General features: G+C 28.2%; 2 protein-coding genes and 1 long non-coding RNA gene across 13 annotated transcripts; 1 reads left to right on the forward strand and 2 right to left on the reverse strand.

Moving 5' to 3' along the window:
* The first annotated feature begins 591 nt into the window (after positions 1–591).
* Positions 592–6,720, forward strand: LOC108451801 (CBL-interacting protein kinase 32-like). Of its 11 annotated transcripts, none has more exons than XM_017749486.2 (15): positions 592–1,242; positions 1,824–2,041; positions 2,187–2,249; positions 2,831–2,902; positions 3,075–3,182; positions 3,297–3,377; positions 3,621–3,674; positions 3,770–3,895; positions 3,976–4,065; positions 4,894–5,016; positions 5,134–5,244; positions 5,518–5,631; positions 5,718–5,774; positions 5,858–5,932; positions 6,406–6,720. In XM_017749486.2, exons 2-15 carry the CDS (start codon positions 1,871–1,873, stop codon positions 6,481–6,483), a joined length of 1,323 nt encoding a protein of 440 aa, XP_017604975.1. In that variant the 5' UTR covers positions 592–1,242; positions 1,824–1,870; the 3' UTR covers positions 6,484–6,720. The 11 variants fall into 11 exon arrangements, 10 of the variants coding, with proteins under 10 accessions (XP_017604975.1, XP_017604978.1, XP_017604977.1 ...); XM_017749489.2 differs by having other exon boundaries at positions 592–1,041; positions 1,830–2,041; XM_017749488.2 differs by having other exon boundaries at positions 592–766.
* Positions 6,721–8,468: 1,748 nt separating this feature from the next.
* Positions 8,469–10,321, reverse strand: LOC108451802 (blue copper protein 1b-like). The gene is made up of 2 exons (XM_017749491.2): positions 10,020–10,321; positions 8,469–9,115 (listed from the first exon to the last, which is right to left on the reverse strand). The coding sequence occupies exons 1-2, from the start codon at positions 10,231–10,233 to the stop codon at positions 8,628–8,630; spliced, it is 702 nt and encodes a 233-aa protein (XP_017604980.1). The 5' UTR covers positions 10,234–10,321; the 3' UTR covers positions 8,469–8,627.
* Positions 10,322–15,731: 5,410 nt separating this feature from the next.
* LOC128293263 (uncharacterized) lies at positions 15,732–17,244 on the reverse strand. Its single transcript, XR_008283415.1, has 2 exons — positions 17,114–17,244; positions 15,732–16,102 (listed from the first exon to the last, which is right to left on the reverse strand). It is a non-coding gene; the product is annotated as an uncharacterized LOC128293263 (long non-coding RNA).
* Positions 17,245–22,166: the final 4,922 nt, after the last annotated feature.

Genomic DNA, 22,166 nt, shown 5'->3' on the forward strand with positions numbered 1-22,166 from the left:
GGAATATCCATACAAAATATACAAAAATCCTTAATTTAAAAATTAATTTAGTACATAAATTCTAATTTTATATAATTATATACATAATTTATTATTTTAAATTAATTTCCATAAATTACACTACGTCGTTTTATTATTAATTTATAGATACATATAATTATATAAATAAAACAAAAAAATATTTATTTAATTTTATAAATTCATTCATAAATCAAATTCCAAAGTTTGATATCTATAATTAATTATATTTACAAATTGAATGTGTAATTTAAATTAGAAAAAAGAAATTGATTGCTGCGGTAACCAGTGGGGTCACTTTCAGACAGAAATATGTTGATTAAGACCAGATGGGGGACCGTGTCGTGGACCACAGGAATTCCACTTTTTCTTACAGTCATCATTCATTTATGTTTTTACAATATCCTTTTTCACCACCATCCACAATACCTTTTCCATCAGTATCATCCATATCAATGTTTACTACTAACATTTATTTTAGGTAGCTATTAATGGCTAAGAAAATTCAGGTTTGTTGAATTATTAATCAACCCAGTGAACCCACCTTTTCGTTTATATAATTTAAAACAAACAAGAAAAAAGTAGCAGGTGGCAAAAGCTTGTCTGGTTATAGTCTCAGCTGAGTCTTTTATCTCGGCTTTTCTTATTTATGTCCGCCTCTTGAGCTAACCCAAAAGCCATTTTTCCTTTTGCCGCTCTGCCTCAAAAAGCTCATAATTCTTCCTTTCTTATCCACTTCTCTTCTCAAGTATATCCACTTTTTTCTCCTCCAATAATGATCATTCTTTCAATCATATACGAATAAATAATTATTCTTTTATTATTTAATTGCTATATATACTACTTAGAATTCTATACTTTCTAGTTTGTAGTGCCGTTATCGAATTTGCTTTGAAGCTTGTACATTTTCGTACAAAAGAGATTGGATTTTTTACTGTTGGTTGATGTTTCTTGACCCTTATAGGCCTTAGCTCAGCCTTTTCTGATATCAATTCAACCCCCAAATTTATTTTGCTTTTCTGGGTAATTCTCGAGTTCCTTAAACCAGCAAAAGCTTTACACTTGATTTTGTCCCTAGTGTGGACGATTAGTTTAAATTTCATGGCTTTGGGGGCGTAATGCATGCATTTCTCGCTTTAAAAAATTTAATTGTTTTTATTATGATGTATTTTTTAATACCAACAAAGAATTCGTGGTTGTAAGCGAGGAGAAAAGATCTAGGGGGTAATATTTTATGTAGTAATTCATTTGTTTATGTCAATTTGTTAGCTGTTGATTATTTTATTATCAATGATGAGGTTGATACAAAGTACTTTTTTCTCTCTCTCTCTCTTATTTAAGCTGAATTTTCCAGATTTCTGCATCATTTGAAAAAAAAATAATTTAAAGGACATGCCTCTGTACTTTTGAGGTTCTTAGCAAAAAAATCTATTGAGTGTTAATTGTGAGTAGTTTACTCCATTTGGCTGTTTTATTTTGCCGAGATTTTACCTTTTTTTCTCGTTTTGATCATATGTTTATTTTTTTTATGTCTGATGCCATTTCAATGACAATTACCTTTCATTCTAGGGATTAGATCAGTTTTATTGCTTCAAATTGAATTTCCACCAAGTTTTCTACTTGAACTGAGATTCGCATATTCCAGATAATGTTCTTGTGCTATATGTTAATGAGGAGTTTTTAAAGATTGAATATTCACTTTTCAACGTTCCTTTTGCTTCATAATTTGGTGTTTTAAGCCCTTCTTTTTATGATTTGATGCTGTGTGATACTGCAAAATTGAGTGATAAAGATGCTCGTCTCAGGAACAGGTTTTAAGAGCTTGCAAAAGTGAAGTAAAGATATAAGAGAAATGAGTCAACCTAAAATTAAGCGGCGCGTGGGTAAATATGAGATGGGAAGGACAATTGGGGAAGGAACATTTGCTAAAGTGAAGTTTGCAAGAAATACAGAGACTGGAGAACCTGTGGCACTTAAGATCCTTGATAAAGAGAAGGTTCTCAAGCACAAGATGGCTGAACAGGTTTCTTTTCTTCTGCATGCTTCCTTATCTCTTCTCTATATCTATTTTCATAGTTTGTCAAAGCTATTATTACCCACATTTTGAGAAACGAAATTCTACTTTTCAGATATTGCATCTAAAGTTGTTTTCTTGCTTGCTTTTGCAGATCAAGAGGGAAATAGCAACAATGAAGTTGATAAAGCATCCAAATGTTGTCCGTTTATACGAGGTTTCTATCTCTATCTCTCTCTGTGTGTTCTGGTTGACCGGTTGGGTTCCAGGGGAGGGTGGGGGCCTGATATATGCACCATCTACTCATTCTTCTTTTTCTCTAGAGTATGATTATGATTTATGCGGTAAAATGCATATTCCTCAATAATGAGTTGCAGATTTGGACCATTTTCAAGAATCTTGTATTCTGAAACAAAGCCTCCCTTCTTCATTTCTATCTGTAGCATTAGCACTGAAATGGTGGCATGATTACTCCAAGCTTCAACATTATATAAAAATTTTGGCTTTTGTTTACTACCGTCTTTATTGATCCTTATAATATTCATATTTGAACTGAGTATATGATCAAAGATGAAAGAGCAACATCCAAGCTTTTTTTAATGACCAATCTCTTGCAATGCCTGTTTAAAACAAACCTAAGAACTAGTTTTCTGTTTCATCTTGCCTTCTGATCTAATGCTTTTCACCTATAGCAGTTAAGCATCTAAGAGAAAACCATCCGTTAGCATTTACATTCGTCTATCATTTTAGTAGAGCTTTGGATGTTTGTATCAAATTATTTTGTTTGCTTTTATTCAGGTAATGGGCAGCAAGACAAAGATATTTATTGTTTTGGAGTATGTCACCGGGGGAGAGCTCTTTGACAAAATTGTAAGTTGATGATATCTGGGATATTTGCATATTATGTTAGATTCTCATTTGTGTTGGTGGAGCTGCACTAATATGTTTCCCAGTTTCAGTACTGATTTAATATTTGTACCTTGTTTTAAGAGAAGCTAACTTTAGATCTTGTATATATTTAAACCATTTCTTAATTCTGAAGGTAAACAACGGAAGGATGAGAGAAGATGAGGCACGAAGATATTTCCACCAGCTCATTAATGCTGTTGATTACTGCCATAGCAGAGGCGTCTACCATAGGGATCTTAAGGTATTTAAATTTGGCACCCTTTAAGGAGAATATGTTTATACTTATGCATATATGTGCATGCATGCATGCATCTTATGCTATCAGGAAATGAAGTTCCTCTTGATTTTCTTGCAGCCTGAAAATTTGCTGTTGGATGCATATGGTAACCTCAAAGTTTCTGACTTTGGGTTGAGTGCACTATCTAAGCAAGTCAGGGTAATTATGACATCCTCTTTTTCCTTCTACATGATACATTATTAAGCTTTGTCTAGTCTTTAACTTCTTTGTTGTCTGTGTTATTTATCCTACTTATTTAAACATTCATGTGAATATTTTAAGGTCCTGAGTCTTGATGTAACTGATTGATTCCGTAATCTTGTAAGATTGGTTCTGTCTCTGTGTGCCTTTGATGGCTTTATAACATTCAGAAATATTTCTAATCTGAAGTTGAATTTATAGGATGATGGTCTCCTTCACACTACCTGTGGAACACCAAATTACGTTGCTCCTGAGGTGCGGACAGTAGTTCAATCACACTAAATTTTCCTTCCATCATTTGTAATTGTATAACCCCTTAGAAACCCCGGCTTCTCTCTTCCTATACATAGGTCCTTGATGATGGAGGTTATGATGGAGCTACTGCGGACCTGTGGTCGTGTGGAGTGATACTCTTTGTGTTGCTTGCAGGTTACTTGCCTTTCGATGATTCTAATCTTATGAACCTGTACAAAAAGGTCTGTGTTTTGTAATTGAATGTTGCAGTTATCCATTGTCACTCGTTGCCTGTTTTTCACTCTAATTTCCGAATATACAGATTTCAGCAGCTGAATTCACTTGCCCCCCTTGGTTATCTTTTAGTGCAATGAAATTGATAACTCAAATCCTGGATCCAAACCCGATGACTGTAAGTAACTATGCCTAACTCTCCTTACCTGGATGTGTTTCAAGATTGGATATTAAATTCTGTGTGCATTGAATAGGAAGAGGGGCAAAAGATTTCTATTCTTTGTATGGTGGTGGCAAGTGAAGTAACATTGTATATTGCTATGCTAAGTAAAGCTTCTAAAACTAGATAAAACAAAGCTATACTCATGACAGAAAAAAAGAATGTCCTATAAAAAAATCGCTTGGTTAAATTCTTGTTGGATGTGCAATTATTATAGTCTGAAACGATAGAAATAATATTGTATTTTACTGTGTTTTTATTCATTTGTCTTTTGCCCCTCCATCTTCAATAAATATTGTCTAACACATTTTCCTTGTTAGCGGACATAAGCGTGGGAGATGGAGTCCGAGAAATCTGCCAGATAGATATTAAAAATGTATAATTCTATCTGCTCTTTCTCTTTTTCCTCTTTTCATCTCTCAAAGATTTCAACTCGCAGTCTGAATATAATTTCTAAGGAAAGATAACCACACCTTATAACTCCTTATCCTTTTCTGGGTTCATTTTTCATCAAAGCCACCCATGAATTTATCGATCATGTATTCTGAATTTGAAGTTGATGACCTCTTACTATGTTATGAATTTATGAAAATTTCAACTACAAGTGCATAAAAGACAGTTCGTTTCGGCTTCAAGGTTCATATTCTGCTTGTATTCATATGCATTTTTATGTTGGACTTAAATGTTTGGGAATCATTTGCCTTCACAAGATTTTGTTTTGCTTTTATCTAATCAGATGGACTTAGCATAAGGTTAATGTGTACATATATTTTTCTCATGTTGCAGCGCATTACTATTCCTGAAATTTTGAAAGATGAATGGTTTAAAAAGGGTTACAAGCCTCCTGTGTTTGAGGAGAAAGACGATACAAATTTAGACGATGTAGAAGCTGTTTTTAAAGATTATGAAGTAAGTTGATGCAGTCTTTCTCTAAGTTGACATCCGCAAATTGGACAACTGCTGTTACATTTGGTGCTTCTTTGACTTTTTATCTTAATAATTTCAATATGTTGGTTAACATGACAGGAGCACCATGTAACAGAACAGAGAGAAGAACAACCAACAGCTATGAACGCTTTCGAGTTAATTTCTATGTCAAAAGGGTTAAACCTTGGGAACCTGTTCGATGCAGAAGAGGTTTGTATGTTAAAAGGCTTTTCGTTTTTGTATATCAACTGTCAAACCCTGGTCGTTACCTTTCCTTTGCATGATTTCATTGTCACTAGAAAGGAAACCTGAAATCCGCAGTATGTCCAATGCCAAATAGGACATTATCTGATATCAATAGGCTATCAAAGCCGATTAAGAAAGCAGACATATAGTGTCTATTTGCTTGAGAAAGATGACTAATAATATTATACTGGCTATTTACATCTAAATTTGAACCGTTGCTTGTTCCATTTTCTGCAGGGATTTAAGAGAGAAACAAGGTTTACATCTAAATGTCCTGCTAATGAGATCATCCATAAGATCGAAGAAGCTGCAAAGCCTCTCGGGTTTGATGTCCACAAGAAAAACTACAAGGTGAGTAAATCTTATACACAATATAATAAAGGTAATTATCGAAATCTATACATAAAGTATATTTATTTTGTATTGTTTTTATGTAGATGAGACTCCAGAATTTGAAAGCAGGAAGAAAAGGAAACCTTAATGTCGCCACTGAGGTAACTTACAGTTAAAGCAACATTTTATTTTAAATCTTGGCTGACGTTTTGTATTTAATTAAACTGTTTATTTTGTTGATCAGATATTTCAAGTGGCACCTAGTTTACATATGGTTGAGGTCCGAAAAGCAAAGGGGGACACATTGGAATTCAATACGGTACCCCATGATTCTCTTATTACAATTTCATTACATTTTCTAAATGTATCTTATTGTTAGAGTTCTGTAACGGCATATAATTGGTTATAGCTGATGGAAATGGAAGAACGTTTTTGCCGGTAGAAAGAAGTTGGTTAAATGCAAATGGAAAGTTCCAAATGACTTCGATTCCTGTCATAGTTTTGGATTATATTATACGAGTTAGACCATTATTGCGCATCACAAAGCATCTTACATCTCGATAATGTCTAAAATTTGTTGTCCGATCGTGAGACTGAAATTCTCCAATGTTAAACACACGTGCTCTAGCTTATCTGCTTACTCAAACCAAGTATCAAACCTGTCTGCTGGTCTTTAAATAGACAACATACATGAGTTGCAGTTGATTTCTCTTGTGTTTCTAAACTCACTCTGTCGTTACCGAGATTATTAATTTGCTGGCGATTAAAAGGTTTGGGGTTTTTCTTTTGCAGTTCTACAAAAGCCTTTCGACCTGTCTGGAAGATGTTGTCTGGAAAACGGAGGAGGACATGAAAGAAGTGCACGTTTGAGTTGACCCATGTTTCCAAGTTGAATGAAAATTGTGGATGGTTTTGTTGTTGTTTGTTGAATGTTGAATGTCGTTGTTTTTGGCCCAATATTTCTTCATTCTTTTCTAGGATTAAACAGCCATGGTGGTTCCAGTTGTTTTCCATGTTATTAGTTGTTGGAAAGCATGGATAATTCCCATGGAATGCGGTGGTTGTATTTACCCTTTAAAATGTTAATGATGATTAAATGTTTCATGATATTTGCAAAAAAAAAAAAAAAGGTATTCTTATGTTTTGATTTTGTTTCCTCCACTAAATATTATCCTATGCTATTCTTTTATATGAATTAATTCCACAAGCAGAATATAGATAAATGTCTTCAAATTTTATTTTAAAAATTAAAATTGAAAAATTTTTTACTTCTATTTGTGTAGTGAAAAACCCTGTGTGAAGGGTAATAATCTTTTGTTTCATCCGACTTTAGAAATTACTTTGTTAAGTGGTAAAATGAACACGAAAATAAAAATAAAAATTAAATAGTTTTTTAATAAACATTTAACTGTGTAAAAATAATGCTCTCGATAAACATGATTGAATATTAAACTTTTACTGTCTATGATAAATTTAGTTTTTAATATTTATATTATTTTATAATTTTGATGTTAATTTTTTTATAGATTGTTTTGACTCTCAACTTTAAAAATTGAGTCAAATTGTATATTTTGTAGGTGGAAAAATTGATTGGGTGACAATTTACTATCAATTTGCATCGCCTTTATAATTTTTTAAAAAGTAATAAAAATAGTTAAAAGATTCAACAAATTTTAATAAGGTTTATAAATTAGAAAAGAATAAAGCTATGTCAATAATGAATTACATGTAAATGGTCACATGTCCTATCACGCTAAAGCTATTAAATTTTTATCAGTTTAATTAAATTATTTAATTTAAAATAAAAATAACTAATTTTTAAGGTTGAAGGTAAAATAATCCTTTCAAAATAGTTAAAATAATCAACGGCAATAAATAAATCTTAAGTCCTAAATTTATTATCGTGCTTATTAAATTTAATCATTGATTTGTTAAAATATTAATTTATTAAGATATGATGTTGATAATTTTAATGTTTATATTTATATTACTAATATGAGATATGATGCACAAATTATCATTATACGAAATCGGTAAGTAAAAAATATTAAAATGTGATAAATTGAATTATATTAATTTAGTTTTGATTTTTTTAAAACTAATCTTTAATATTTATATATTGTATAGTTTTTTTTTGCATATTTATTTTTTGTGCCATTGAATGTTAATTATAAAATGAGAAAAAATAAAATTATTATTTTATTTTTTGTATATTTTAATTAAATTTAGCTGATGAATTTATATTTTTAACTTTTTAGGTGAAAGGGTCAAAGTAAAATAAAACTGTAAAAAATCAAATTACACAATATACAAATATTAAGGATTAAATTTGTTATTATGCTAATTTTAAAAGCTATCACCTTTAGCAAGTTGGTGACTGAAAAAGACAAATTTAATTTGTTAGATGATCATTTTGTAACTTTTTATAGTTGTATCATTAAAAATTATTAATAACTAATAATATAATTTACCTAGATAAATAAAATGAATATTAGATTTTCTTAGGAAAAAGGTTTCAATTCAAATTTTATTTTGATTTAAGAGTGAGTTCTATTAAATTTATTTTAATTATTGATTTTATCATTGTGATAATTAATTTTGATTATAAATATTTAAATTTATTTAGATTTACGATTTTTTAAAATATACTTATAATTACAATGATGGGTTTAAATGGACGGTAAATTTATCTATAATTAATATAAAAATAATGCTAATAATAAAATTCGACACTATAACATGAGATAAAAATAAGTTAAACATATCATACTATACCTTACCGCTCATCTAAATTCAGCCTAAATGTAACTAGAAAAAAAAAAACATTTTGGACCACAATCATGCCGAACAAGAAATTAATAAATAAATCATGATTTTAAATTATTATATTATATAACTACTTTTGTTATTTTACAAAAACCAGATATATAATCCTAAACACACCCTCGCAAATCCTAAAGTATAAGGAGAAAAGAATATAGTAATATAGTAATAAAAATAATAATTCTGGAGCATCAAATTTTGAAAAATATGCAAACAATTTGTAAGAATATTAAAAACCCATAGAATTTGGTGTTAAAATAAACCGATCCCGAGCCAGAAGCTTCATCCTTATCGCTTTCCTCTTCAATGGGGTGATTGAAGTTGGCAGGCACGATGGTTTCAGGGGCGGAGTCATCGCCCCTGTAATCAGGGCTGTTGGGCGCCGGCGCATCATCCGACGGATCTAAGCTCTTCGGCAGCCCTTGGCCGTGGGTGACGTTTATCTTGAAATGCTGACCATTGTTGCATTGCTCCCCATCGTAATCACTGGAAAAGAAATAGTTCATCCCTTCTTTCAGTAGAGGAACCGCTACTGAGATTGAATGAGGCGCCGTGGAAGAAGGATCTGCAGCTGACCATTCGATCGTGTCGTTTTGAAGAGCGTCGTCGTAATCGCAGAACTTGTATGTGGTGAAATTGTATGTTTGGATTACTGAATGGTTGTTATCCGTGTTGAAGACTGTGCGTTGAACGAAATCAAAACGATGTCGTGAAAACCAACAATTGTAATATAACACCAGTTTTTGCATTAAAAAAAAAACAAAGAATAAATTAAATTATGTAGACAAAACTCTAAATCAAATGATGCATATTTAATTCAAAGCCATACTCTAACAAAGCTTTAACATAATCTAACATTATAAACCTATTAATTCGGCTAAAATACATCGATTTAAGTCAATGTGACATGTAAATAATCATTATCAGCCAGGTTGGAAAAGGGGGTGTTGAGAAGATGCATGTTATGTTCAAAGTCCAAGAATCTAATGCCCTCAACTTTTAGTATGTCAGTCAGCAAAAATATTCTAACAATGGAATTTGCACATGGGATAGGAGGCTTCTTGCAACACAATCCATCTCTTTTATCCCTTCCCATTTACCGATTTCTCTCAACTCCATGGCAGATTAACCGCTAAAACTCAAAAACACAAACCAAATTTGAAGAAAGCTTGAGATTTATATTAGGCCTACTGTCTAGGATAGATGTGAAAATCTCATATGTAAGTATATATTTAAGACAGTAAAATGAAATCTATAGCTGAGATGAGGCATGACTGAGAGCAAATTTAAGAAGAAATCAAGGGATCATCCAAATTTGGAGTAGTCTCTGTTTCAATCTTTTACAAAAAGAAATTCAGCAAAAAAAAAAAGGGGAATGTTGTTAAAAAAACTGCACAACAGATCAAGTAATGGAGCTTTTCATTAACTTAAAGATCTCCCTACTTAAAAAAGTTTTTAAAACATTTACTTACTTTGGGGTCGACAAGATTTTCTTCTATTAATGGATATTTACTAAAAATCCATAGATTTTCATCACATATGATTCAAAGAGGAAACTAAACAAATATATAAAAAGGACTTACTGAGGAAATCTCCCAAGCTGAAGTTCTTGGAATCAGCCCATTTCTGGTAATTAACATCAGGCTTTTCGAGGGCATCAAACCAACCAAGGGAACCACCGACTGTGTAGTTCTTGTAAGCACTGACGGATCCTGAACAGGAGAGCACCACGAGACAAGAAACAATGGTGATGAGTTGCAGAACTGAAGTACTGTTATAACCAGAACTTTGTCCCATGTTTCTTGAGTTTCTGTAATGGGTTTTTGTGGACTGTATAGAAGTAGGCGACTTTAAAGCAATGGAATAGCTAAAGTTGTGATTTATATATGTAGCCTTGCCTTTTGCATGGAATTACTAGATTGGTGTCTCTTATCTTTTTTTGATGGTCCCACAGTCACATTCAACTTTTTTCCCTAAAACAACTGAGTAAATGCTAAGAAAGGAATAAATAATAATCTCCTAATAAGTTATTAATTACCTCAAACTTGACTAATCCACTCACTATTACCTTCTGAATCTGAGTAACAGGTCATTCAATAAAAATGATTTAAGATATATTTAATGATAATATTTTATATTTTATTCATATAAATTATGTAAGTTAAATTTGATGTATTTTTAATATTTTTAAGAAATATTAATATATACAATATTTTAGAACGATATGATAAGAATATCGAATCAATTAAAATTTATATATATAATTAGTATAATTATATTAATAAATTCAACAATTAAATAGTTAAAATATTAATTATATAAAATATACAAAATAATATAAACGAGTCCTTCCAATTTACAAGGTCGCAACAACATAGTATAAATGTTTTTTTTTCTCATCATATGTAAATTTTAAACTCAAAATTATAATCTATTAATCAAGTATTTATTTACCTTAAAATAATCTAAATTCAAATCACTATTATAAAAATTAATATTGTAGGACATATGGAAACTAAAATGCCGGCGGGTTAACTCAACAGCTTAATTAGTCAAATTTCAATAATTCATGATTGATCCAAAAGTCACTGCTTGAAGTTAAATTACGGGTTGACCTTTGAGTTTAGTGACTTATCTTTTTCATTGAAATATGGTAGGACTAATATCTCATAAAAAAATGTTGATCTCAACTTTAAAATTATTATTTACATAAAAGTTATTTTTTATTATTACAATATTAAAAATTTAAAGAATAACAATATTTAAATTTGTGTCATCTAATAAATTAAAAAAAACTCAAACTATTACTTTATATAAATTCTTAACAAAAGAATTCACACTTCAGTATTTGGTATATTAAAAGAATTGTAAATGTTCAGATAATTTACTTTTAAAACTTATTCTTATATTCTTTTATATTATTTATTGGTGAATTATAATAAAAGAGTAAAATCCTAACAATAATTTAATTAACGCAATTCAACTCAAATCATACTTAGGACGATGAACATCTTAATCATCAGGCCAACCAACATTAAAATTTTTAAAATTTTTAACTTTAGAAGCATGAAAAGAACTAAAAATTTTAGTGTTTTTTTTTTATCCCGACTTTAATCCTTCTCAAATGAAAAACAGATTAAATATATAAAAATCCATTTTAAATAATCTGCAATGAATTAGGTTAGTTTCAAGTTTAATCCATGGGGGATGGGATTGGGAGGAGGCTTCTATAAATGTGAATGCATGAGCATATGAAAATTGAAAGGGGCAGATATACCATCCGTGGCATTAAAATTCTCATCATTATTATTTTAACACGTGGACAATCACATTTCATTTCCATATTCCATAGCATATGATCCAATTAACTCTTATCAACTAGATGCAACCACTTTGATTCCCATCTGTTACACCACTGAAATAATTACTGCTACAATTGATCTAATTGCTGTCTGAATGGGACAAAATATGGTTGTTATTAATAATAAAAATAGATATACATAGTTTCTAAAAATATTTACTTTCAATTTTTAATTTATAAAAAAAACCATATAACTTTCGTAAATGTATGTTTTTATTCTGAGTTTAGAATAACTTTCTTGAGAATTTTGAGTCACCAAGTCATACTTAAAAAAAAAAGAAAAAAGAGGAAATCTCAAAGATCTTAATGTATTTGTCTTATATAGTAGTTAAGAAGTCATCTAAAATGAATCACAAAAGGACATAAATAACAACCAATTGATTGAGAAGTTAGGTGATTTGTTGATTAGGCTGAAGAAAGATTGGGTTGTCATTTGAAAATTCAATCAAACCACCACCCAACAAACAAATAACATATTCCTATGTTCAAAAAAAATATTTCAAGATTAATATTTGGTATATTATTAGTTAGATTTTTTAATTTTGTAAGTACCACATATCCTCACAATTTTTAAAATTTTTAAATTATACTTATAAATAGGATACGTGTTATTTTAGAGTTATGTTTGTAGTTTTGGAGTTTAAAATTTTCAATAGTAATAGTTTAAATATTTTCCTTATTTAATGTAAGGTTGAAATTTTAGGATTTTTGAATTTTTAAGTGTAAATTTCACTTATATTTGAGTTTTGACTCCAAATTTTACTTTAGTTTAAATATCATATCTCACCTCGTGTAGGACATTTTTCAGTTTTATTTCGACATGTATTTAAATACATATTAATTTTCAGTCTAATCATAGGTTATAATAATTAATTTTGATAATAAATAATTATTTAAATTTATATTATTTATATTTATATTTGCCATTGTGATTAACTTTGTATTTAGAATAAAAGAGCAGATTTCCTATGAAATTTATCCATCGCCAAATAATTCATATTCTTCTTTTCTGTCGAAGTTTGTTAGGATTAATTGTTTAAACATAATAATAATAATAATAATAATAATAATAATAATAAATTATTATTATTTGATTCAGATGTCCATAAGTTCCATCAAGCTTTGATAATAAAAATATTTGCTTAACCAAGATCCAATTCCCGAGTTTATTGAGGTTTGTGTTTATCTTTTAAAGTTAAAATATATTTTTAAAATTAAAATAAATTATATTATTCAAAGGTAATTTAATCTTATTACTTAAAAAATAATACAAATATGCATATGGTAATATTTGAACCTAAATTAATTGGGTTAGTAAAATCTTTAATTTATCACTCAACTAAAGCTTTATATTAATTTTTTATACATTTCAAATTTTCTTATACATGATTTATTACCTCTATCAATTGCATATATATATTAATGTAAAGGTGAATATTTGATACACTAACAGTGTGTTTTTTCTATTCCATAAGCAGCATTAAAAATTTGACATGTATTATTTTTAAATATTTATTTTTTAAAATTTTTTACTATACACCTATAGGATATTTGTCAATCCTCTTGACCCTGCATGGAGTCTAAAACCTCTACTAGCAGTGTACCAAACAATTTCTTTTAATGTATTTGATCGAGTTAGTGTCACAAGTTAACTCAATATCGACTCGAGATTGATGACAATATCATGATAAACAATTTTAATTAAAATTTTCATTTTAATATTATACCAAATAGATGGTTTATACGTGTATACACGTGTGATAAGATTTTTAATATTTTAATGTATTTAATAATTCAAATTAAATAAAAGTTTCATTAAAAAAAACTTGGGTTTATTTTGAATTTTAAAAATGTTATTCAAAGTTTAAACTGAATTCGATATGGTTGGCATACTAAGGTTAAACCCACGGTTATATCTAATTCATACTTGATAACAATTTTGTTTAGAGTGACAGGCCGGTTTCAAACAAAGATTTGAAGCCTGAGTTCTAGTTTTGATTGTTTTATTAGACGTAGGGTGAGCGTCGGGTCGAATTAAGTAAAATTTTTTGAGTTAATCAAGTTTATAAGTCTTATTTTATTATTCTAAATTAATTTGAATTTTTTCGAACCGAGTTGAGTAAAATGAAATTTAAGTCAAATCGAGTAAATGAAATTTGAGCGAATTGAATGAAATTGTTCTAGTTTAATTAAAAATTAAACATGTCAAATAAAAATATTATTAAGTATAACTAATTTTATGTTGGAACAAAACCGTATATATTTGAATTTTTTCAAAACAAAATAATAATAAATACTTGAATATGGTAAATTTGGATCATTAAATAGGTTCTAAAATTATTATTTTAGAAAATTTTAAAATTTTAATTTTTTATTTTTAAAATTTAAAATTTGAAATTTTATAAATATTTTAAATTTTAAAATAATTTTAATTTATTTTGTAACTTTTGTTGAGAGAGAGGCAAATTTACTTATTTTTAAAGCTGTCAGAGACCAAAATGGTATTTACATCAATTTATTATTTGAATTATTCGAATTGTGAAATTCAACTCGTCTTGAACTCGAAACTCAAATTGAGTTATTCGAGTTTACTCGAATAATTCGAATAACTTATTCAATTAACTTAAAATTTATTATTTTTTTCGATTTTTTCTAATCAAATTTTACTCACCTAATTAAGCGTTTTATCGTGTTTGATTTGTGTTTTTCTAAATGTTGATATAAAATTGGTAGTTAAGAGTTAGTTCATATGGAATGGGGAGAGTTGTAGTAATAGCTAGCTAATAGGGTGATAGTTTGGATTTTACACGAGTAGTGAAGGAAATTTATATTTTAGTTAGGTCTCTTATGTGATAAGGTTAATGGTAGAGTTATGAATGGATAAAAACTTCTGAAAATTTGAAAAATTTTGTTTGGATAAATAATCTTTTAAAAACAGGTTATTCAACTTTAACGAATTATAAAATAATTATAAAATAATAGTTATATTAAAAATAAATAATATAAAAATTCAATATGTGTATAATTGTATTTGTAAAATTTCATAAATATTTATAGTAAAAATGTTAAAAAATATATTAGAATTAAATAAAATTATGTTTTGAAGTTTTAGGATTTATCTTATAATAAGATCATATGTATTTAATGAAATAAAACATAAGGAATTTTGAAAACCCACTTATTTAGGTAAATTTTGGAAAGAGAAATTCAATTACTAAAATATTCTCTAAAATTACTCATGAATTTTGAAATTCTCCAAATTTTTTATTTAACAAGTAAATTCACTTTTAGAATTTTAAAAATATTGCTATAAATGAATCCTCATCCAAACACACTCAATTGATAGTAGAGTTATTAGAAAATTTATCACACGTGAACTTGGATGGAAATGTAACGCCCCCTTACCCGAGACCGTCGTCGGAGTCGAGCACGAGGCATTACTAAACTTATTTGAGCACTTAAACAAATTCGGACAAGCTGTCCAACTACGTCATAGTTGCTTAAAAATTCATATCTCGAGTTCCAAAACTCGAAATCAAATTCCGTAAATTTTCTCTTAAACTAGACTCATATATATATCTACTAAATTTTTTTTTAGAATTTTTGGTTGGGCCAATTAGTACAGTTTATTAGTTAAAGTCTCCCCTATTTTAGGGTTCGACTGCTCTGACCTCTGTGTATTACGAATCAGATATCTCCCTGTACAGAGTTTCAATGACTATGCCGTTTGTTACTAATAAAACTAGACTTAATAAGGAATCTGTAAATATAAAGCATGACTTCTAATTATCTTTGTACAATTTATGGTGAATTTCCAAAGTCAGAACAGGGGATCCAGAAATCGCTCTGGCCCTGTTTCACAAAAAATTTAACTTCTCATAAAATATAACTCATATACCTGTTTTGTTCCATCCATATGAAAATAGACTCATAATTATTCAATTACATATTTTATTCATCAACTAATTATATCTCTACTATTTTTAATGATTTTTCAAACTCACGTCACTGCTGCTGTCTGAATCTATTTTATGGTAAATTTTGCCTATTTCATGGTTTCCATGGATTAGCTAGCAATTTAGTATACATAACACCAAATATGATCATGATTAGCCATTCCAATGGCTAATCATTACCAAGCATTTCCATACCACTCAATATCCATATCATAAGACCATATATACAAAATGATTATAATGCTATACATGCCATACTCAAAACATACAAGCCATTATGCCAAGATGGTATACGGATAGTGTGAGTGGGCCTCCGACCGTTCCCGATTTCTGAGCTGGCTTGTCAAAACTACAAGGAATGAAAAGGAGGGAGTAAGCATAAATGCTTAGTAAGTCCATATGAAATTAATAAGCAACTACCAACATGCTTTTAAGATAAAACACTACAATTGTACAATTATACATACTCAGCTTAAACTGTTTTATCGAGATATATTTACTAAATAATTTATTTCTGGAACTACGAAACTCCAAATTAAGTTCCGTTAATTTTCCTTGAAACTAGATTCATATACCTTTCTTCCATAAAATTTCCATAATTTTTGGTTTATCCATTTAGTACAGTTTATTCATTAAAGTTTCCCCTGTTTTGCTGTCCAACAGTTCTGACCTCTCTTCACTAAAAATTATTTATCTCATAATTCGGGACTTGGATGATGTTCCCGTCTATACATATTGAAAATAGACTCGATAAGGATTTTAAATATATAAATTAAAACTCATAATTATTTTTGTACAATTTTTCTAAAATCAGAACAGGGGATCTCGAAGTCATTCAGACTCTGTCTCACAACAATTTAAATATCTCATAACATAAAGTCCAATTGCATGTACCGTTTCCTCTATATGAAACTAGACTCATCAGGCTTTAATCTCATATTTTATTCAGCCCTTAACTCAATTTCCACAATTTATGGTGAATTTCAAAAGTTACACTACTGCAGTAACCCAATTCACCCATCAATTGAACTATTTTTTTTTCTCAATTAACACTTTATTTTATCATTATAAATTATTTCACAACCCTTGATATTCTCAATTTCAAAACCAACATCTAATTCACAACTTTTTTCACAATTAGGTCCTAAATACCATTTTCTATCAAAATGACTTAATAAAACAACCTTAATATGAAATTAGAACTTCAATTTCATAATAATTCATCATATACTGCCCTTACTCAGCCAGGGTAACTTCCAATTTCACCCACCAAATCAAAAACTAATGAATTAGATGATTGGACCTAATTGTAAAAGTCACAAAACATAAAATTACTAAGAAATAGTAAAATTGAACTTACATGGTGCAAAAATATGAAAAACCAGCATAGGAGACCTGCTACGGCATTTTTGGCTGAGAAAGATGAAGAAATGTCTAGATTTTCAATTACATCATTTTTTAACTATTAACGTTTATGCTAATTCCAATTTTGTCCCTTGTTCACATTGTTTTCTTGCTTATTTCATACCCAAACCTTCCAGCCATTAACCTTTGGGTCTAATTGCTCTTTAAATCCATCTTTTTAAATACTTAAGCTATTTAATCACATCTCACAATTTTACACTTAGTTCAATTTAGTCCTTTTCACCTAATTAACTACCGAAATCTTAAAATTTCTTGACGAAACTTTAATACTAACTTATTTACACTCCATAAATATTTCTAAAAATATTTATGGCTCGGTTTATGAATTTGAGGTCTCGATACCTCATTTTTATTCCGTTTTATCTACAACTTCCTATACTACATAATTTCATTTAATATCTAAATGACCAAAATGCCCTTACTACTAAACTTTCCAAAAATTCCATCCATGTCCAAATTTTTTTTTCCATAGACTTAGAAATTGGTCAAATTGCTATTTAAGACCTCCTCATTAATATTCTAAAGCAATTTCATACTAAAAACTTCTAGAATGCAAGTTTTGCAAATTATTCGATTTAGTCCCTAATCTCAACTTAAGCACTTTATGCATAGAATTTCATCACGAAATTTTCACACAATCATTCAATCATATCATAAACCTCAAAATAATTATAAAATAATTATTGCTATCTCGGATTTGTAATCACGAAATCACTATTCCGATTAGGCCCTAATTCAGGATATTACAGAAAATGTTATAGGCATAAGCAATGTCAGAATGTAAATGAGAAAAAAAATGTTGTTTGATGAAATTATAAGTTGTTGAATCACAAAAACTTATAATTCAGGTAAATAAAATATTTTATCGTTTCGCCCTTGGTAATAGAAAGAGTTTCGGAATGAATCTTGATATGTTCTAATAACGAGCTATATGACAAATATTCAGGAGTCTTTGGTTAGGTGAGTTCTTCTCGAATCAAACCCTCTACTATCAAAATAATTGATTTGATGGGATATCAAGATAGAATAATTATATATAATAACATTTAAATTATTTCGTCTTTATTTTTATTTTTAATATATCAAATCAAAAACTTTGAATACAAATATTTAAGGTTTTAAATTAAATTCTCTAAGTTTTAGGGTTTAGTTTATTTTCATCAATACAAACACATTAAGTATTATTATTAGCTACATTGTCAGAAGAGGAAAAGAAATTCATAAACAACATTAAGATGCTGACATTTATTTTGTAGTCTTTTAAGTATATTTTAAGGTTAACCTCTCATAGATGCCGTACCAAAATAATAATAATTCATATTTGTCCTCTTAAATATAAAAAATCTATTTAATCTTTTTAAAAATAATAAAATTATATATATATCCCTTAAAATATTTATAATTCAATTTCAATCTATCTAAACAAAATTTTAGCTTCCTCTTGAATGTGTCATTTTTTTAATTCCATAATAAATAGTTAACAGAATAATAAATCATAAAAATGTAAAAAAATAATACAAATAAATAAAACATAATTCTCTCGCCGGCACATGAAAATAGATAAGATCTTGGACTTATCATCATTAGTGGAAGTGGGAAGCAGCTCAAATCCAAGAGGCAGGAAAAAGAGCGGGTAGTGCCGTCCGTACCGACAGCTTTCGAATTATTTTTCAGTGAATTTGGTTGACATAGATTTATATTTATTAATTATTTATGTTTAAACTAATTATAAAAATACTATCAGATATTAGGAGTGAAATTAAAAAAAACTTACGAAGAATATTTAAGAAATTGCTATGTATATTTTATTTATTAATTATTAATATAATTTAAGAATACTTATAACTTCTTAATATATAACAAATAGCTTCTTGATATTAACTTGCGAATTTTTTAATTCTATGATTAGTCTAAAAGAATAATTATTTTTATAAAATATATAAATATTAACGTAAAATAAAATTAATTATTTTTGGTAAGAGTCCCAAAAAAATCGAACACTTCGGGGTACAAAATTATTATTAATTTACTAATATTTAAAAAAAAAGGATGTAGACAACTGGACCAGTGGAGATCATGTGAATGTTATCGAAATTAACTAAGCGTCGGTGGCTTATTCGAAACAGTGCATGTTTTTTGTTTGTGCCTTTGCCACCTAATCTTTTGATTCATGTGCTTACCTCCACGGATTGCCACGTGCATTCCCTCTTTTATTTTTTATTCTTCGAAGTGATAAAATGAATTTTAATTTTTAAGAATATATTCGAAAGGACTAAATATACAAATTAGCCCTGAACTTGATAATTTTCTTCACATTGATCCCTAAACATTTTTTGGATCATATCATCCTTAAAGTTGACATTCATTATACAAATTGATCCCTATATTAACACTATTTGTTTTTCTTTTAAGAATTTATTAATGTGGGTAAACATGAGGTGGAGAATAAAAAGATGATACGTGAATTAATCTTTAACTATTCATAAAAAATTGAAAAATTTTAAAACATTGTAAAAATATAAGAAATATACAACTCATAAAACTTCAAAAAAATAATATAATATAAGTTGAAAATAAAAATAAAAATTTAGCTAAAATTTCAACAAATTCAAAAATTTTAAATATGTTTAAAAATAGATAAATTTGGTTAAACTTTTAGAAAGTTACAAGAAATTGTAAAAATATAAAAAATATTTTAAAAATTAATGAAACAAAAATTGATTTGTAATGACTCATTTTCAGTAAAATCGGAATAGTAGTTTCGTGACCACAAATTCGATCTAAAACGAAAAATTATTTTAATATTGTGGCATAGTCTATATTACGATAGGAATACTGCATGAAAATTTTGATAGGAAAATTTTATTGATTATATAGTTAAATTGATAAAAAAGAGAAAAGAAAGAAAAAAATGCATTCTTGGGACTCCGTTCCGATAAATCGGATTCGTAAATATTTATTACAAATATTTACGAAGCTAGTTGTGTGTCTAATTAGGTTTTGATTAGGTGAATTTGACTTAATTAGAAGTAATTAGGAAAAATGGATTAGATTGAAATAAGTGTGAAAGTTTAATTATAGATTAAAGAAAATAGAAAGGACTAAATAGGTAAATATGCCATTATTATAAAATGAGGCGGTTTACTGTTGAAAGAAAAAAATCGATGATATTTTGATATAAAAATATATATTATATATTATATTATATTATATTATATAAAACATAAGTAAAGTAAAAAACAGAATAGAAAGAAAAAAAAAGCAGGGACGAAATAGAGAAAAGGGAGAAAGAAAAGAAAAAAGAAAATTTAGGATTTCAAGGGTTCAAATTCAATTTGGTAAGTCAATTTAATTCATTTTCTTGTAATTGTTGAGTTTTATGATCCTAGAACAAAATACTATTAGGTATATGTTGAAATTTTGAGAGTTGGTAGATTTTTTTATATAGTTTATGTTGAATTTATTGATAAATTAGAGATTGAACTTATGAAAAATTCAAATTAGAATTGAAAAAAAGATTGAATTGTGAAATAGATTGCAATAAGGAGTAGATTATAAGAAGTTTGAAATTGGGGTTTATTAGTGAAAATTTGAGAGTTAAACTAAGTTATAAATAGAATTTAAATAAAAATAAAGTATAAATTGTAATAGAAATAGAAATAATTTTAGTTATGGAATAAATTGAAATGTAAGTTAATGTAAGAAATGATGAATTTATTATATCATACATGTTTATTTTTTTAATAGCATAGGAAAGTCATTTAATTATTTTTCTCTAACATATAAATGTTATATGTTTTATATGAAATTGAAGAGAAAGAAAAGAAAGGAGAGGATCTAATTGAAGAAAAGGAAAAGAGAAGGCTAAGGAGTGAAGGAATACATCATCTCAATCTTTTTGTTGTAAGTACTACAAGATTTTTTAAAATTAATTTTATTTAGATGTTTATATTGTAGTATAGAATTATTTAGAAATAAAATGTAATATATATGTATATATTTAAATTTATAAGTAAATAAATAATAATAATAATAAATTATGGAATTAAGAAATTTGAAAAGAAAATTATAATTGGAGAATATAAGAAGTTATATTGTTTGAACATTAAGTAATAATGTTGTGACAAAAATATATGTGTGAAAAGATGTGATATTTGTGAATTGTGTAATATGCACTAAATTGTAATGATGAATAAATGAGAAATCTTTTTGAGATATTTATGTAAAGTATTTAAATGTATGAAATTCAGTTTTAATGCCCAAGTAGATGAATTTAGAACTACTAGGATATTAGTGGCATGCCATTAAGGAACTCTAGTGCGCTCTCTGATTATTAGCATGTAACACCCCCTAACCCCGAACCGTCGCCGGAACAGAGTTACGAGGCATTACCGGACGTATCAGACATGTAATAGCCTGAATTTTCAGTGGTGTCGGAATAGTGATTCGAGATCACTAAATCCGACAAATGAGTAGAAAATATTAATAATTTAGTGAATATAAGTTAAGTGTGAAGTTAGGAAAATTTTTGAAATAGCGAATAGTGTACTAGAAATAAAAAAATAATAAATTAGAATCGAAAGCGAGATATCGAGAGTTTGAAAATTTTAAACGAGCCATAAATATTTTTATAAATATTTATGGAGTGTTAATAAGTTAGTATTAAAGTTTCACAAGAAATTTTAAAGTTTCGATAGTTAATTGAATAAAAGGATTAAATTGTAACAAATGTAAAATTATGAGAAATGATTAAATAGCTTAAATGATAAAAGAAAGAGGGTTTAAAAGGCAAATAGACCCCAGGTCTATTTGGGCTGGACAACAAGGTGCATGAAATCAGCAGGAAAATTGATGAATTAAGGAAAAATTGGAATATTGCAAAAATTTATTTAATAAACTAGGACTAAAGTGGAATTATCTAGAATTCTCATTATTTTCTGCATTCTCATCAGAAAAACACCATAGAAGGGTTTTCTTAAGCTGGTTTT

This window comes from Gossypium arboreum, chromosome 5 (genome assembly GCF_025698485.1).
Source record: "Gossypium arboreum isolate Shixiya-1 chromosome 5, ASM2569848v2, whole genome shotgun sequence".
Classification (NCBI taxonomy): Eukaryota; Viridiplantae; Streptophyta; class Magnoliopsida; order Malvales; family Malvaceae; genus Gossypium; species Gossypium arboreum.

Coding starts and splice junctions, on each gene's coding strand:
- LOC108451801 (XM_017749486.2), top strand. CDS start 1,871: ATGAGTCAACCTAAAATTAAGCGGCGCGTGGGTAAATATGAGATGGGA. Junction 3,896..3,975: donor TTATGAACCTGTACAAAAAG/GTCTGTGTTTTG, acceptor CCGAATATACAG/ATTTCAGCAGCTGAATTCAC. Junction 5,775..5,857: donor ACCTTAATGTCGCCACTGAG/GTAACTTACAGT, acceptor TTTGTTGATCAG/ATATTTCAAGTGGCACCTAG.
- LOC108451802 (XM_017749491.2), bottom strand. CDS start 10,233: ATGGGACAAAGTTCTGGTTATAACAGTACTTCAGTTCTGCAACTCATC. Junction 9,116..10,019: donor CAGCTTGGGAGATTTCCTCA/GTAAGTCCTTTT, acceptor TTCAACGCACAG/TCTTCAACACGGATAACAAC.